This window comes from Tauraco erythrolophus, chromosome 22 (genome assembly GCF_009769465.1).
Source record: "Tauraco erythrolophus isolate bTauEry1 chromosome 22, bTauEry1.pri, whole genome shotgun sequence".
Lineage (NCBI taxonomy): Eukaryota > Metazoa > Chordata > Aves > Musophagiformes > Musophagidae > Tauraco > Tauraco erythrolophus.
In genome coordinates, this window is record NC_141486.1 from 2,723,450 (window position 1) to 2,741,443 (window position 17,994).

Here is a 17,994-nt window from a genome sequence, read left to right on the forward strand (position 1 = left end):
TGGGGAGGAGAGGAGAGAAGGTAAGGACGGAGAAGGTGGTTTGGTTCTCCTTGCTGCCCCTGTGAGCCAGGAGCTGCCGACAGGCAGAGCCTTGGGCTCGCTCTGCTTGCCCGAAGTGGGGTGGGTGTCCCTCCCCATGGCCTTTGGTGCAAGCACCCCTCCCAGTTTGGCCACTGGCTTTGCACGGTGGGATGGGATTGACATGGGAGAAGAGCCTTGGAAGCCCTCCAGGGCAGCAGGGCGCACAGAGGACCTGTGTGGAGGACACCACAGCTGCATACCCTGATGTCTGGGTGTCCTCTGGCAGGGTGACGCAGGAGATCCCGGGGAAGCTGGCATCAGTGGGCTGGATGGCGAGCAGGTACGTTGGCCGGGAAGCCCTGTCCCTGCCTCGGCGGGGGCTGCTCCAGCCCGCCTCTGCCTACGGCCCTTCTCCGGGGACAGGGAATGAAGGCAGGAGGTCGCTGACCCTCAGCTAATTCAGAAGGTTCAAGCTGTGTCCGCGTGAGCTGAGCCAGCGCGGGGTGGATGAGGTGTGTGTTTCATCTCTAGGGACCACCGGGAACGCCGGGAGCAGACGGTCAGCCGGGGCCCAAAGGCGAGCAGGTCAGTTCCCACTGGGTGCTGGGGCGATACTGGTGGTGGTGCTGGGCTCGCCTGGCCCCGCTGCTGCGGGCAGGTGCCTAAATCCATGTAGGGCTGTTTGAAATGCACCTCAAATGCCTGAGGGTTTGTGTTGCTGGTCATGGTAGGGGGGTCCGGGTCCCCTCAAAGCTTGAGAACGTGGTACAAGGAGAACTGTATGGTGAGAAACAAGGGAGGGCAGAGCCAGGGTCAGCTGGAAAAGACAGCCAAGAATAATCCTGATCGTCTCCATCCTGTCCAGGGAGAGGCAGGAACCTGTGGAGCTCCAGGCAGCAGAGGGGGTCCTGGGGAGCCGGGGGACGCTGGGCCAGAGGGGCTGCCGGGGAGGCCCGGGGAGCAAGGAAAGGAGGTACGTGTGCTGACCGACACCATGGGGTCACTGCTGCCCACCGGGGCTGGGGACAGGAAGGGCATACCACCTACTGCACTGGCACTGGACCTGTGCCATGGCTTTGCTGCAGGCAGGCTGGGGTGCCCCATGGAGGGAGGGGGCTGATGCCGTGGGCTCCCTTTGCCGGGCGAGGTGCTGCTCGGCTGCGCTCAGCAGCCTGTCCCGGCTGTGGGATCGTGTGGGTCACAGCCGGGGTGACCTCCTGCTGCGGGCAAAGCTGCGGGGCCATCCTTACCCAGCACCAAAATCCTGACCAGAGGAGGGTGGAGATAGCCATGGAAGTCCGAGCTCAGCTTTTAACCCCCCTGGGATGGAGCTGGGGAGCAGCCGCCGCGCCTGACGCCGCTATTTCCCCTCCGGGCAGGGTGATGCTGGTGATGCTGGAGAGCCGGGTGAGCCAGGACCGCAGGGACAGAAGGTGAGGAGTGCCTCTGACTCTGTCCCTCCTCGCAGCACCCTGGGGACACCTGTAGCCTGCTCGGCCTCCACTGCTCCGTTTGCCGTGGTGGGGGCAGAAGCAGGACAGGGGTGTCCCCGTGGCCGAGGACCGCTGGAGGTGCAGGGCTGGGACCCAGCATCCCGAGCACCCAAGGGTCAACCTCTGTCTGCAGCACCCAGTGAGAGGGTGAAACACGTCATCTCCATGCAGAAGCTCATTTAATCACTATTTCTTTTTCTTCTTTGTGGTGACACGTCTGTCTCCGTCCCTGAGCAGGGTGATGCTGGCCCCAGGGGCCCTCCCGGAGCGCCCGGCCCGGGAGCTGCTACGGGGGAAATTGGAGAAAAGGGCCATAAAGGAGAGAAGGGCCAAGAAGGTTTGCTGGCAAGTACAGAGGGGGCTGCCTCAGCCCCCCAGGCATCCCCACAGGCTGGCGGGTGGGTGCTGGGTGCCAGGGATGGGGGTTCACCCCTGGCGGGAAACCTTGGGCTCCGGGAGCTGCAGAAAATACTAGGATTTGGCAAATTCCATAATTAGGGAGTTTTGTGTTTCATGGATGTGCCTCCTGCCCCCCAGCTGGGCTGGGACCCTGCTGAGCACATCTGCCCCTCTGTGTCCCAGGGCCAGGTCGGTGTCACCGGAGCTGCGGGACCTGCTGGAGCCAGAGGACGGTTTGTAAGTCAGATTGTGTTCCCCCTCCCATTATGGCTGAGCACGGAGCTGGTGGGGGGACGTGTGTGTGACCAGGAGCACTGGGCACGGGTGTCAATGGGTCTCCTTTACTTGTGCCCGGAACAGGGTGGGACAGGTCTCCGAGGTCCTCCTGGGCTTGACGGTCCTGAGGGAGTGAAGGTACGGTGGGGTGATGGCTCCAGCCCTTCATCTCTGGGTGAAATGCCCTTTTTGGGTCTTTTCCCAAGCTCTGCTTTCAGCCTCTGGCTGACGGGGAACGTGGTGGGGGTGGCCGTGGTGGTGATGCTGGGGCAGACCTGGGCAGGCTGGGGACCTGCCGTGGGGCATTCTCTGCCTTGTTGCCCAAGATCCAAAGTCAACAAGGCGAGGACGGGGTTTGCCAGAGGCAGAGCTCTTTCCTGTTCTTCCCCAGGGAGATCCAGGGCCACGAGGCATGGACGGACCTGCTGGTGCTGCAGGATTAGAGGTACTGACGCCTGGGATCTCTAGAGCCGGGAGCTGCCAAAGGCTTCCCCAGTGCGTCACCAGCTCCTATACAAACCAAAGCCAAAGGATTTATCACCCCTTAACTGGCCACCCGGGGGCTCAGGAGTGAGGAGGGGTTTCTGACACCTCGCGTCTTGGCACTGACTCCCAGGAGGTTCTTACATGCCCCTACCCTAAAAGATCAGACTGTTTCAGTCTGGTGCCCAGGGGTGCCCTCTGGAAGACGTCTGTCGCATGACGTTGGCTCCCGCGCTGTGCCCAGTGCTGCCTGGGCACATGCCTTGGCCAGCCGAGTGTGGTACGAGGGGAAGGATGCTTAAAACACCCACAGAAGTCCTGAGCACAAAGCACGTGGTGACGGGCTCATTCTGAATCCCTGACATCCCCGCAGGGACTCGCTGGAGAGGATGGAGTCAAGGGAGATGGTGGCAAACCCGGTCCGGCGGTGAGTACCAACCCTGCCCCTCCAAAACCTCCCCGGGAAGGGGGTTTGGTGACACCTTGTGAAGGAGCAGCAGAGCCTGGGGCTCTATGCTGTAGTGCCACTCTGCCCAGGCACGATGGGTCCTTAACTTGGGCAATTGCCTTTGCTGGGAGAGGTCGGGATGTGGAATAAACTGAGAGCAGCCGCCCTGTCTCTGTGCGCTGCAGGGTGCAGTGGGTGCCCGGGGACCAGCGGGCACCCCCGGGCTCCGGGGATACGCTGGCCGTGGTGGAGCCAGAGGAGCGGCAGGTGCCAGGGGAGAGCCGGGCCGGCAGGTAACTGCTCTGTCTGCGGCGGGGACGGGCAGGGGACATCCAACAGGGTGACCCTCCCGGCACAGCTCCGGCCCTGGACAGGAACGACCCAGTCCAGACCCCGGAGCGAGGCAGCTCCATAACCCGCAGCTGATGCCAGCTTCGTGTCATGTCCCCAAATGAATGCAGGGTCCTCTCGGGCCACCGGGCGAAGCTGGAGCCACGGGGCCGAGGGGCACTGAGGTGAGTGAGCTCCTCTGCTGCCCAACATCTCCGTCTCCTGCTTTTCCCAATCTGTGCCATTCCAGCAGCCTGCCCGGGATCTGGGTGAATATCCCTAGTGCTTATTTTTTGGAGTTGGGTTGACTTTTTTTGTTTTCATTCCCTAGGGCCTGGCGGGTGCGAAAGGGGAGCCAGGCAAGCCAGGGAAACCGGGGCAGACGGTGAGGAGTGGGACGGAGCCCTGCTGGTTCTCCCTGGCACAGGCAGTGGGGTGCTGGGATCTCCTGGTTCTGGCCAGGTCCCACATGGGCAGCATCTCCTGCTCCTGCTGAAACACCCCCTGCTCTGCCCAGCGGGCTCCAGAGAGGGGCAAAAATCTGAAATGGAGATTTCAGCTTAGAGCATCCTCCTGTGCACGCTGCGGGCAGGAGGCCAGGGGGGCACATCCCTGGCACAGCATCCTTACAGAGGGGTTTCCTTCTCCTTTGGGACTTTAGGGGTCTCCGGGACAAGCCGGTCCACAAGGGTGGAAAGGTCGCAAAGGAGAAAAGGTACATCTGAATCCTTCCTCTGTGGGTGGCACCTGAGGGGAACTGGCTACCGGGCATGGGGCGGCCAAGTCCCGTTATGGTCCATGGAGAGAAACCAGAGGGAATTGCCCCGGGGGGACCTGTTTCTCCCTGCTGTAAAGACAACTGTGCATCAGTGCCTGGCAAACACAGAGCCCTTAGGTGCCCTGGGGCTGCCCTGGCTGGGATTTGGGTGAGGGGCTGACAGATCTCCCCAGCTTAGCCCCACAGGGCCGCCTCCACCCTGGCTCAGGTGCCCCTGAGATGGGAGAGGGCACCTCCCCTTCACTGGCCAGCTCTGCACCGTGGCCTTGGTGTCTGTGCCCAGGGTGCCACAGCACCCGGTGAGCTCTGTCCCCGTCTCCGTGCAGGCAGCAGCCCCTTTTCCCCAGTCTTGGTCCAGGATGGGGCCGGGCTGCTGGTGACCCACATCCGCCATCTCTTCTTCCCCAGGGCAATGTGGGGCGTGAAGGGGAAGAAGGGGTCCCCGGAGAAGCTGGCAGACGGGTAAATGACACCGTTGTCCCTGTGGAGGGTGACAAGAGGTGGGAGGCTGATGAGTGGAGCATGCAGAGGTCTTGCTGGGGGCTGGGGGGCAGCGAGGGGGATGTGGGGCAGATGGCTCAGTGCCTTTAACAGACATGAACTGCTCGTGGTGAGTCTTTCATCTGTTGTTCCCAGGGCAAGCGAGGCAAGGTGGGCCACCGGCCACCGAGAGGTCCCCGAGGACCCAAGGTAGGTTGGCTTTGCCTCGCCGGGGCAGGGGCAGCTTTGGAACCCTGGCAGCTCGGGGTTGCTCTCACCTGCCCACGTTCCTGGCTTATGGAAAAGGATAGGTCAACACAAGGGTATCGTGTAGCTGGAGGGCTCTGTGTCTCCAGTCCCTTCCAGCCCATGGCGGGGGGGTCTTGGGCACCCCCAGCCCCCCTGGGCTGCTCTCCCAGCACGAGGCATCGCTTCTGCCTTGCTCCTGTGCTGCCCGCCAGCCAGGGTCTCTTGCTTTTGCGTTTCAGGGCGACCCAGGTGGCGAGGGGCCAGACGGACCCCAGGGCCCCCAAGGACCCTATGTGAGTATTAGCCAGGAGGTTTTTGGGTGCCCACACTCCCCGTTTAGCCCCCACAGGTACCACCGTGCAACCCAGCTCTGCCAACAACCAAAGCAGAGACCCTTTCAAAACAGGTGAAGTGTTTCATCCACCCATCGTTCATCCATCTCATCTCGCCTTCTCCTCCTGAATTAGCAGCCCAGCAGTGCACATGCAGTCAGATAATTCCCAATATGTTGTTCTAGAGGCCAAATACTTCCCTCTCTGGATAAGTCTCTGATGCCTGGCAGTGCCAAGCACTTGCAGAGGACTCTCTCGAGCAGGGCTGTGCCCGTGCTCCCAAAGAGCTGCTGTGGCCGGAGGCACCAGTTGTGCTGCAGCAGCCGTCATTGGCCAAAAAAAACTACTCAAATATTTTTTTTTAATCACTAGAAACTGTTTTTTTTTCTCTGTTTAAAATATAAATCCTGGCTTTGGAAATGTCACAAAAGAAAGCCAGGATGTTCTGCAACCAGCCAAGGGACCTGAATTGTGTTTGCAAGGGTGTGCAGTGATAGGACAAGGGGCAATGGACTGAAACTGAAAGAGGGGAGATATCGATTAGATATAAGGAAGAAATTTTTACAATGAGGGTGGTGAGGCACTGGCACAGGTTGCCCAGAGAAGTTGTGGCTGCCCCATCCCTGGAAGTGTTCAAGGCCAGGTTGGATGAGGCTTTGAGCAACCTGGTGTAGTGGAAGGTGTCCCTGCCCATGGCAGGGGGGTTGGAAATAGATGATCTTGAAGGTCCTTTCCAACCCAAACTGTTCTATGACTCTTTGATTTTTAATGGGGTTTACTGCGGGCAAGGAGAGATCCATCAAAAGGAAAAAAAAACGGAGGAGAAAAGCCTCAAAGTCTCTAAAACTGCCTGAAATTCTCAGAATCCTTGAGCCAGCCTGGGCTGTGGCGAGGTCCCTCCCTGCCAGGGAGCCGACGGGAGCAGCTCGGCTGCGGGGTGACGCGGTGCCACGTCGTTTCTCTCCTAGGGCATCCCAGGGCTGAAGGGCGTGAAAGGAGACCCCGGCCCGAAAGGACCCAAGGTAGGTGACACACACCGGGCACTCGAGCCCCGGGCACAGCAGGGATTCAGGCACAAGCTACCATTTAATTGGCTGGATGCAATCACTTCTTCCCCTCTTCTTGAACCCTGATCACCGCAGCATCCCTTTGGGGGTTGACCACTGTGTCCCCAAGTGCTGGGAGACAGGACCTTTAGACTTTCTCCAAATCCAGGTCTTTTCCATCCTCTCCATCCTCCTGGGGTTGCAAGCAGCAGCATGTACGGTCTTTTAATCCCCTGCCCTCAGCACTGATGCTGACACAGCGTGGGCACACACCTCTGTGGTGCTGCTGCCGCTGAGCTGGTGGAGCCAACCTTGGCCCAGGAAGCCCAGCACATGGTCATGGTCCCATCCATCAGCTGCAAGGCTGGAACAAAAGGTGACAGGCAGTCCCTGGCAGTGGGTGGTTGCTCACAGCCTTCAGGAAAATGAAACCCCAGCAATAAATAAAGCTTTAAATTTATTGCCAGCTGAAGGAGCGGTGGCAGAAGCTGAAGTCCAGAGCATTGAGCTTGGGAGAGCTGCGGAGGGGTGGCTGCTGGGCTGGGGTTTCTTCCTCTGCTCCACCAGATCTCAGCACACAAGGACTTGTAGTTTTTCAAAGTGTTTCCTGGGAACTTCCAAGGTTTTCCTCAATGCTATTTTAGTCAGGGGTAAAACACTTTCAGTTTTGCCTTTGTGGCTGAGCCGGAGAGGCAGCCACTCCGTCACGCCGCCTCCTCCCCCACCAACGTGGGAATGGTTAATTCTACCAAATCAAAAGAATGGGATTTTTTTTTTTCCCAAAAAATTTTGCAGCCGGCCATAATTGAGAATTTCCCATTTCCAGCCATTTGCTGGAGGCCAGGAGATGTTTGGCTTTGGGAAATGGCCCCAGGCAGGCATCTCCTGCCAGGGCCAGGCAGCCAGCAAAACCCCCGTTGCCTCCCTGGTGAAATATCACGACAGAGTGACTAGAACAGGGTTCCAATGCCCACCCTCTGGGGCAGAGCCCCTTCCCAGGCTGGTGTCCTGGGGGGTTTCCACCCTCCACTTCTCTCTTGAAGCTCTCCCTGACTCTCTCCTAGGGTGAGAAGGGCAGTGTGGGTGACCCGGGCCAGCGGGGGGATGATGGCTTCAAGGTGCGTGAAGGGTTTTGCTCTTTTATTCTCCCCCCCATTTCGTCTCTCATCACCCTATGTGACACCCTGCCATGTCTTGTAGGGCAAGCTGGGACCCCACGGTGCCCCTGGGAGGCCGGGACCCAAGGGACAGCAGGTAAGGGCAGCGTGGAGGGAGACAGCATGAGCCGAGATGAATATTTGGGGTGAACTCCCCATTTTTCCATGCAAATCCACCTGGGGAAGGGGCTGGGTTGTAGAAGGACATAGGGCTGAGAGATGCCCCGTGCAGTGCCCTGACCTCTTCCAATGTCTTTGCAGGGTGACACTGGCCCCCCTGGCCCGTGGGGACACCCTGGCATCCCTGGCACACCGGTGAGTCCTTTTCCCCCCCGGCAGGGTTGGGGTTCGCTCCTGGCCCTGTGGAGGTTACGGGACTTTGATCCCACCTGCCTCCCTCTTAGCTGGGTCTTGTCCTTCTCTTCCAGGGCTCGTCCGGACCCAAAGTAAGTAGAGGAGAGCGCCTCGAGCTGTGGGCACCCTCCCCTCCTGCCCTCTCCCCAGGGTGCAGGGTGGCCCCGTGGGGCACCCCGGGGTGCTGCTCAGCACAGCAGCATCTCACCACCTTGCTTTGCTTCCCTCCTCCTCCTCCTTTGGCAGGGGCTGAAAGGCTTCCCAGGGCTGCCAGGACCCAAGGGCATGCCAGGCCTGCCGGTAAGTGGAGCTGCTAATGTCCCTTGTGCCAAGATTTGGGTCCCTGGCTCCCCCAGATTTGGCGGCAAGGTCCCACCACACCATGCCGCAGGCATGGCCAGCTGCTGGCGCTGTCGGAGGAGCCACGAGCACGGTGAGGGGCTCATGGGTGGCAGCCCGCGTGACCAGCATTGTCATTGTCACCCAGGGTCCCGCCGGCCCCCCTGGACCCAGCGGACCTGTGCTGATGCTGTCCAGGGAGGAGCTGCGGGTGAGCGCATCGGAGAGGCGATGGGGCGAGGGGTTCCCATCCCTGCTGTGGTGGGTGCCAGCCGGGGAGGGAAGGGGCTGATGGCAATGCTGGCCCCTGTCCCGCTGCTTCTGAGGTCCTCTGTGCACGAGGACCAAGGTCCTTGCACAAAGAGCAAGCAGATACGGTTAATCCCTCTCCCTTGTCCATCCCATCCCCTCCTTGAGCATCTGATGATGCTCCTGGCCAAAATAAGAGGGCTAATACCACCTCTGTTATAACCCCCTCTTCTGTTTTCATTTTAGCGCCTAATTTATCCCTCCAACCACCTGAATTACACCGCGGTCAGGGCTCTGCTGAATACCCTGAGCCAGGAGCTGCAAGCCCTCGTCGAGCATCCCAACGGCACCAAAACCAACCCGGCGGCCACCTGCAAGGAGCTGCTGCTGGCTCATCCCGACTCGCCCGACGGTACTGGGGTGCACTTGGGGTCCCCTTCCATGTTGGCCCTGCATCCAGCCAGTCCTCCCCACCCATCTCAGCGTGGGGAGGACTGGCCGGATCCGGGGCCAATGTGGAGGGATGGGCAGCTCTTTGCAATTAAGAGGGGATGAGGACGTGGGGTATGAGCTCAACCACATTCATGGGCATCCCTGGAGCAACAGGATGGCAGCCAGGGATGAGCTGGGATGGCACCGCATGGCGTCCTTGCCATCCAAAAAGCGGGTGCCAGGAGCTCCCCTCTGCCTCCCTCCAGGACAATACTACATCGACCCCAACCAGGGCAGCCCCCGGGACGCTCTGGTGGCCTTCTGCAACTTTACGGCAGGGGGTGAGACCTGCATAGCCCCCGTCCGCAACCAGGTATGGAGTGGCATTTGTGGGGCAGCTTCAGCTCCTGTGTTGTCCTTCAGGGTGGGTGAGGACAGGGGTTGATGTGGCTGGAAAGGGACAGCGTGGCCGGTCCCCTGCTGTGGTGACTGCTGCCATAGCAGGGAGCTGTTGGAGCAGTTTGGGAGGAGGATCCTGGTCATGATGGGTGACCAGGCTGCAGGGACAGGTCACACGCATGAGTTGGTATAGTTGGCTCCTTGTCCTGGTGGTGCCACCATCCCCTACTGGGACGGCGTGACATGGTCCCCACTCCCCACAGGTCCCCATCAAGGCTTGGCTGAGCACCTACACCTCTGAGGACACCTTCGAGTGGTTCAGCACCCTGCCTGGGGGCTTCCTGGTGAGTGCCCGTCCAGGACAGCAAGCCCATCTCATGGGATCAAGGGTCCTCTAGTCCCTGTCCCGCTGTGCTGGGGCAGTGCCCAGGCACAGGGTCCCACTGGCTGCGCACAGTGAGATGCGACATCTTCTGCAAGAAAACCCAAAACCCTGCTTTAGCAGAAGACTGAGTCCTGCTAAAATTTTGGGCAGGGGGAGCACGGACCCCTCCAAGCAGCCCCTGCTACCTGGTTTTCTCCCTCCTTGCCCCTGCAGCTGGAGTACGTGGGGGCCACTCCGGTGCAGCTCCGCTTCCTGCGCCTGCACAGCCGCTTGGCCACCCAGAAGGTCTCCTACTCCTGCAGACCGGCCCCCGAGCATGGCCGGCCCCAACCGGAGAAGGAAATCCGCTTCCTGACCGACTCCCGGGAGCAGAGCTACGTAGCCAGCCTGCAAGGCTGCGTGGTAAGGCTGGCTGTGGCCGGACTCTTTTCTCTGCCTGGAGGAGCCCCCTGGCACTCACAGAACCCCACGGCACAAATTTGCACCCGCAGGGTTTGGGATAGACCTGGGGGGACGAGGCTTCACGTGGTGGGATGGGGATGGGGACGGAGAGTGTCCTTTCCTTGAGCCCAAGGAGCTGCCCTGGTCTTGAGGAGCGGGCTGGGATGTGGCAGGGGGCCAGGGTGGGCTCCGGGGGACACAGGGGAGGCCACCACCCTGGAGAAGCTGCGAAGGGTTGGGGATGGAGACCTGGCCATGCCCGTGGGGCGGTTGGGTGCATCATGGAGTCACAAGGGAGAGGGTCCTGGAGGCCGACTGGCCAGGGGTTTCGGTGCCGCTCATCTGACCCCTCTGCTCGTTTCAGCTGGACGAGTCCTCCATCACCGACACCATCTTCCAGTTCTCCACGGAGGAGCTCACCCTGCTGCCCCTGCGGGACCTGGCCGTCTTCCACGACGGCGACACCTCGCACCAGTTTGGATTCACGGTCGGACCAGTTTGCTTCAGCTGAAACTGGTGACACCCAAACCGAGGCAGCCGGTTCCCTCCCTGCCCCAGAACTGTCCCACCGGGGACGTGTGGGGAGGCCGGGGGTGGCACTGGGCTCCCACCCACTCCCCAGAGCTGCCGGGCCTGTTTTCAAGATACGTGTTTGTAGCTGCGTTATGCCACGGACTACACTTCCTTCTGGAGTAGAAGAATATTGTTTACAAAAGTCATTTCTCTATAAATTATATATATTATTATTATATATGTGTATATATATATGAGGAGGTGCTAATTTAATGACTGATTGGGGGAGACGCGTGTAATTATAACCCCAGGGAACTGTCTGCTAAAGGAAAAAAAAAAACCAAGCAAAAATAATGCCAGCTTGGGAAAAAGGGAAGGAAAGGGGCTGTTCATTGCCTCAGACAAGTGCACAGGTGCTTGGAGCCTCGTCCTCCTGGGTCCCATCCATGTTGGCCCCGGGTCCGGGGCCAACGTGGGATCATGGGCAGCTCTTTGCAATTAAGATGGAATGAGGATATGGTGGATGAGTTGGGGTGCACATGGCATCCCCTCCCCGTTGGCCTCGAATCACTTATCACTTGATTTTTGTTTTTTAATGGTGGTGCTGGGCTGCTCAGCCCCATACGGATACAGGTGCATCCCGAGGGCAGAGGGCTTTACACGTGGCACCTGAGCCATCGCTGTGTTTACCAGCACCCCCAGTTCTCTGGGGCACAGCCCAAAAAAACCCAGATCTCAGCCAGCTTTGTGCTGCACCGCTGGTTTTCTCAGCACCCTACTCGGGCTCTGGTGCAGAGCTTGGCCACCTTGCCCTGCAGCACGTGTGCCCAGGCTGCCCGCATGGTGCCCGGTGAGGTCCGGCAACAATGCTGATGCTGGCAGAGCAGCACGGCAGCTGGGCTGGGCTTGCACCGATGGTGAAGGAGAGCAGGAGGTGCAGCTTTCCGGGGGCACAGTCCAAGCAATGCCAGATCGTGGCATGTGCAAGCCACGGGGCTTGGTCCGTGGTGTAGCACGCTTTTTGTGGGGTGCCAGAGCCATCCTGCTGCGCCCCGTGTGTCACCAGCCATGGTGGCCAAGGGGGACACGGGCAGCGCTCGGCCAACAGCCACCTCCAGGCAGGGACTAAGCACCTTGAAAAGGGTTTTTCCACTCTGGCATTTAATTTCCAGTTGCCGCAATATGCTGGTTGGGGTGTGGGGCACCCCTTTGTAAAACTCCCCCAGCTCTGCCCTGCGAGGGTGTGATGCCAGTCCTGCATCCCATGGGTGCTGGGTGCCAGTGGAAGAGACCCTATGTGACAGATTGCAAAGGGAAAATTAAATTCTAACTCACGGCACGTGTTAGATCCTGGGGAGAGAAGCCGAGCAAACTGTAATGTGACAGCAAACACATTGTTTTTTTCATGACAGAATTTTTTAATTTTATTTTTGTTGCACGGATTGCTCGTTTAGCAGCATTTCCTGCGGTGTTTTTGCAGAGGAGGAAGGTGGCATGCACAGTCCACACCTCACCTCACCCGCTGGCCATGCTGGCCACAACCCAGAGGAGTTTCAGCTGCCAAAAAAACTGTGTGTCCATTTTTGATGGAAACTTTTCAGGAAAGATTTCTAAAGAGAAGTAGCACAGTGGTGGGTTTATCCAGTTGTTTTTTTTTCTTTATTCAGGCAGCAAATAGCATCCTGAATAACTCCAATTCCACCTCTCTGGCCTTAAGGAAAAATACGCTCACTACCAAAAGCGGTGTTTCACCTGCACCCCGTGTTTGCATCCCAAGCGGGCAGGCACTGGGTGCCTTTGGGGGCATCAGCACTCGGTTGCACTCAGGGAAACAGAAGCAAGGGCAGCTCCAGCACTCTGTCCTCCTGCTCCCTGGTGTAATTACAGAATCATGGAATGGGTTGGGTTGAAAGGGAGCTCAAAGATCATCTAGTTCCAACCCCCCTGCCATAGGCAGGGACACCCTCCACTACACCAGGTTGCCCAAAGCCTCATCCAACCTGGCCTTGAACACTGCCAGGGATGGGGCAGCCACAGCTTCTCTGGGCAACCTGTTCCAGTGCCTCCCCACCCTCAGAGGGAAGAATTTCTGCCCTAGATCTAATAGAAATCTGCCCTATTTCAGTTTAAAGCCATTGCCCCGTGTCCTGTCACTACACGCCCTTGTCCAAAGCCCCTCTCCAGCTTTCTTGTAGCCCCTTTAGGTACTGGGAGGTGCTGGAAGGTCTCCCCGGAGCCTTCTCTTCTCCAGGCTGAACAGCCCCAACTCTCAGCCTGTCTCCATAGCAGAGGTGCTCCAGCCCTGGGGTCATCTTCGTGGCCTCCTCTGGACCCGCTCCAACAGCTCCACGTCCTTCTGATGGGGCTCCCAGAGCCGAACGCAGCACGGCGGGGGGGTCGCTATGGAGACGTGCCGAGCGCGCAGCTGCGTGCCGGGATGTCAGTTCCGCTTCGCTCTGTCCCGCCTCTCCCAGGGACAGGCTGGGGAGAAAAAAAAAAAAAAAAAAAAAAAAATCAAACCCGTCCGTATTTTGCAGCTGCAGGGCAGGGGGCTGCAAACGCTCCGCGACACCCCCCCGCCTGCTCCGGCGGGGAAAAGCGGCAGCAACACCCGGGAATGCTTCGGGGGGGCCTCGTGCCGCTGCCGGGAGCGGCGCGCGGCGGGGAGGGAGCGAGGGACAGCCCCTCTCCCCGGGATGCGGAGCCCCCTCCCCGCGGCGGCGCCGGGGCGGGGCGGGGAGGGGGCGGGGAGGGGGCGGGGACACGGAACGCCCCGCCCCCCGCGCGCGCCCGGCCCGGCCCCGCCGCACTACAACTCCCGGGAAGCCTCGCGCCGCGCGTCACGCGCCCGCGCCGGGACGGGCTGAGCCGAACCGAACCGAACCGCACCGGGCCGGGCCGGGCCGGGCTCAGCACCGCCGCCATGCAGGTGAGCCGAGCCGAGCCGAGCCGAGCCGGGGGAGGGAGTCCCGGGCAGGCGGGGCCGGGCGTGCGCCCCGGGCGCAGCCCCGCAGCCTCTCCGGTGTGGGGCTGGGCGCAGCCCGGCTGCTCCGGTAAATCGCCCCCTGAAACCCCGCACCTCCCCGCGGACAAGCGCTGTTGAAAGGCTGCGGCATCGCCATTCACCCTCCGGCGCCGCGTCCAGCTGCCGGAGCTTCGCCCCGGTTCCCCTTTCGCCCCGGTTCCCGTTTCGCTGCGGTTCCCCTTTCGCCCCGCGCCTCGGCCGGGCTGCACGCAGGTGGTCTGCGCCTCGCACCCCTGTGCCACCGCGTGCCCACCCCGGAGGCTCTCCAATCTCCCGCTCTCCCACCACCCACTCGCCCATCGCTCGTGGAGGGGCCGCCGTGGCTGCAGGCTGACACCCGGAGCTCACAGCGGGAGCTCGAGTCATGGCACAGACCTTCAGCCATCACCCTGGAGCGAGTTTGCTCCGTGCTCTGAGCTCAGACATAACATTTAAGGCTACCAGATCCCCTCGATTCGCTGGCACCAGCCCTCCGCAGCGGCATCTCTCCCAGGTCCACATGGTAGCCCAGACCAGATCCCAGTGTGGGGACACCTCTGCAGGCTACCATGTCCCCAGCATGGGGCCGGGCTGGCTGGGACGGCGTCCTGCTTGTCGTGCTGTTCTGCCAAGCAGGGTCGGTGTGCTGGGGAAGGCAGGCTCGTCCTGACGTGTGGGGCTGGGTGTCCCAGTCTGACCAGAGCAACAGGTCGGGATGTGCCGGGCAGCCCGATGCTGCCCTGCGCAGGCACCGCTGGATCTTTGCTCTTAATGGCAAAGAGTAACCCCCAAACTGCAGCCACTAAAGCACATGTTGAGTGCACGAGCAGAGGCAGCGCAGGATGTTTTTCAGCAGCTCTTGTTTGCGTGTGCAAATACCTGCACGGTGCGGAGGAGGAGCTGGGCACAGCCTTACCCAGGCGCTGCTGAATCACTGCTGCGTGGGCAGTGGGTGAGGACGGGACCGCGTCCCTCTGATCGATGTCCCTGGGCCGATCACATGGTCCCAACATTCCCCTCTTGCAAAGAGCACAGAGATTTTTAGGACTTGCCCTCTCTACCTTCGTGCACTGCGTCTCACCCAGCAAGATGTTGTCTCTGGAGAAATCACGCTGTGGCATCGCTGTAGGAGAGGAGCGAGGGGCCGTTGGCCCAAGGAGCATCGTTTTGGCCTCACAGCCACGCTGGGTACCCAAAGACAACGTGGCATCACCCCAAACTGGGAGACCTGGTGCAGCCAGGGGATGATCTGCCCATCATATCTGTTCCCGTGTCCCTGAAATCCTGCCCTCCTCCTTACCCAGCGCTGCAGACTTGTGGGTGAAGCCTGCAAAGGAGTAATAACTTCATTTAAAGGCTAATTGTCATTAACCTGTTGCCAAAGGAAGCTTAAAAGCATGAGCCAATTACACCTGCAAATGTGCTTTGGGTAAGGAGCGGCCAAAGGGTGTAATTAGAGCCCGTCTTCACAGGGACACCCAGTTCTTGGATGGTATTTGCGGCCGAGGCTGGTCCTGTCGGCCGCATCTGCTGGTGCCAGTAACGGTGGGTGCGCTCGGCCAAAGCCGGGTCGGTGCGGCAGTGGAGGGGCACGAGCCTAGAGAGATTCACCAGAGGGAGGAGAAAAAAAACACAAAATCCCATTTTTTATGGTAAAACGAGCAAGACTTGGCAGCTGCAGTATCAGCTCTGTAAAAGGGCTCATGGCACAAGAGCAATATTTGCTCTTGCAGTGTGATAAAGAAGGGGGTTTGCTGTCGTTGTAGGGCCCGGACAGACAGACAGACAGTGTTTGGACCACTGCTCCTCTGCCAAGGAAGCATCCCTGGCCCAGCCGCCCCGGTGCCCATCGTCAGGCGTTCGTGGCTCTGGGTGGTTTGGCCTGTCCCGGCGATGGCAGAGGCGGAGGGAAGCGGAGGGTGGCTGGGCTCTGCCGGACTGCAGATGGTGTCCACCAGCCTCCGCCTGTCTCCCACAGACCTTCCCGTCTCAAATCCCAGCTAATTAAGTCCTGGGCTCATCTCTCGTTATCGCAGGGGTAAAGCTAGAGTGGAAAATTGTCCCGCTAGAAGTCGAGGGAAGAGTTAAGCCCGGTTAGCGTGACTGTGATTTTCAGTCCAAGTTCCTCTTCCCATTTCAGGAATCGGGGAAAAAACATTACATCATTTGGTAAAATCCCAGCTGAGTGTCGGCATCGGGGCCCAGCCCTTTGGGGTGGTGGGTGCAGGGACCTGCTGGCGATGCAGGTGCCCAGCCCCTGTCTGCTCCATGACTCCGAGCCTTTTCCTAGCACTGCCCTTTCCTTGGCCTCTCTTCCAGATGTCCTTCTACTTCTCGGACACGGCAGTGCTGCTCTTTGACTTCTGGAGCGTCCACAGCCCCACAGGTAGGCTCTGAGACACCCATCTGTCCGACAGTCTGTCCATCCATCCATCCATCCATCCATCCATCCATCCATCCATCCATCCATCTGCCACTGCCTGGGGAAAAGGACGCAGGGCAGAGAAACGGGCAGTGGCTCCGTGTTTCTGCCAGGAGCAGCGTTAGTGATGGGCTAGGGGCAGAGCGGGTCCCTGCCCAACAGTGACACCGGGGTCTCTGGGGGCGTCAGGGCAGAGCTGTGATGGGCTCTACATGCTGCTTGCTGCACAGCTCAGAGGGCACTGCCCATTTTTGGCTGACCAGAGCTGTGCCCTGGTAATGCCCCAGGCAGGGCTCAGTCCTCCCAAGTGGAGAGCAGCAGGCAGGGAGGTGTGGGAAGCATTCCCCCCCAGGCCTGCCAGCCCACCCCAGTCACTCAATGGTGGCTCAGCTTCCTGTTTTCTTTTACACTTTTTTTTTTTTTTTGAATTATTGTCCCAGCATCAGATTTTAACCCTCACATTTTTGCAGAGTTGATGCAAAGATGCTTCTTTTTTTTTTCAGAGCAACTCTCTGTCAAAACACTCCCTGGGAATTTAGAGGGGGTATTGGGCTAAATACACCTTTCCCAGTACTTCACAAACCTGCTGCCTGTCACTTCATCCAACGCCAATTCCAGAAGCAATCCATTCCTTCCACCTTATCCCATGGATACGCCCGAGCACTCTATGCTGGGACCTTCCACACCCTCCCGTCACCCCCAGACCCCTTCTCCCAGCAGTGTACGGTGATGGGCAGCGACGGGGTGTTTCTCGTGCAGGGATGGCTCTCTCGGTGCTGGTGATCCTGCTGCTCTCCATGCTTTACGAAGCCGTCAAGATGGGCAAAGCCGTGCTGCTGCGGCGGACACTGCTGGCTCTGCCCCGCAGCCTCAGCCGCCAGTCGCTGGTGGAGCCGGACGAGCAGGACACTGGCCCCGCGCAGGGCAGGTACCACGGGACCCCTTTGCACCTGGCTGGTCGGGCCGTGGAGGGGCTTGGGGGTGGGTGGGTGACCCCTGGGCCAGCGCAGAGGGGAGGGGGGCTGTGAAGGGGCAGCCATGGAGTAATCGGCTCCCAGGGAAGTGGGATGTGGGCAGCTTCAGGAGGTGGCTGCGGGGGCATCCCAGCCCCTCCGGGTACTTTGGGAGATGACCAGGGTGGTTTTCAGCTGCCTTAAATGGTCCCGTTCCTCCAGGAGGTGCAGGAGGGACCTGGGGGTTCATGGATGGGCACGAGCGGTGACTCAAGCACCCCGGCAAGGCTGACCTGGGCGTTTCCTTCCCAGCATGAGCCGTTGGAGCCAAGCCCTGGCTCTTTCCTCTTGTATTTAATTCCAGACCATGCCTGAGGCCACTCTTACTGCCAACCTTTTAATAATCTCCACATTCTTTTGGAGCAGGATTTCCCCCTGCGCTGCTGTTTGCAGTCCCCATCCCTCTCCCCACTCCCCAAACCCATCTCTGGCCGCTCTGGGATGCTGGCAGGGGAGGGAGATGCCAACTGCCCCAACCCCTCACTGATGGGGTTTCCCATCTTCATTCCCAGGTGGTTTCGGTACCACCTCGGCCAGACGCTGTTCCACGTGGTGCAGGTGGTGCTGGGTTACACGGTGATGCTGGCTGTCATGTCCTACAACGCCTGGATCTTCCTGGGGGCCATCGTGGGCTCCGCGCTGGGCTATTTCATGGTGTTCCCCCTGCTCGGCCGGGGCTAGGGCTAGGTAGCCCTCCCGGGATGGCGGGCAACGTGCTCCGCACCTCCTGCGACTTTGTCTGGAATAGCTGCTGTCACTTCTGCTGGGTCTGTGCTTGTCCCTGTGCTGTGCGGGACGCAGCACCCCAGGGACTCGCTGCAGGGACCCTCGGTGCCAGCTGGACTTGGGTGGGGGGGCACTGGGGGAAGGGGAACCCCACGGCCAGCGCTTTGCCACGCTGCCACCGTCACCCTCCTCGGCTGGTGGCTGTCCCCCGGCTCTCAGGGAGCT

General features: G+C 60.0%; 1 protein-coding gene across 2 annotated transcripts; it reads left to right on the plus strand.

The window, feature by feature from the left end:
- The first annotated feature begins 13,508 nt into the window (after positions 1 to 13,508).
- On the plus strand, positions 13,509 to 17,724 carry SLC31A2 (solute carrier family 31 member 2). Of its 2 annotated transcripts, none has more exons than XM_086625311.1 (4): positions 13,509 to 13,533; positions 15,928 to 15,994; positions 16,790 to 16,958; positions 17,556 to 17,724. In XM_086625311.1, the coding sequence occupies exons 1-4, from the start codon at positions 13,528 to 13,530 to the stop codon at positions 17,722 to 17,724; spliced, it is 411 nt and encodes a 136-aa protein (XP_086481437.1). In that variant the 5' UTR covers positions 13,509 to 13,527. The 2 variants fall into 2 exon arrangements, with proteins under 2 accessions (XP_086481437.1, XP_086481438.1); XM_086625312.1 differs by having other exon boundaries at positions 13,509 to 13,529.
- Positions 17,725 to 17,994: the final 270 nt, after the last annotated feature.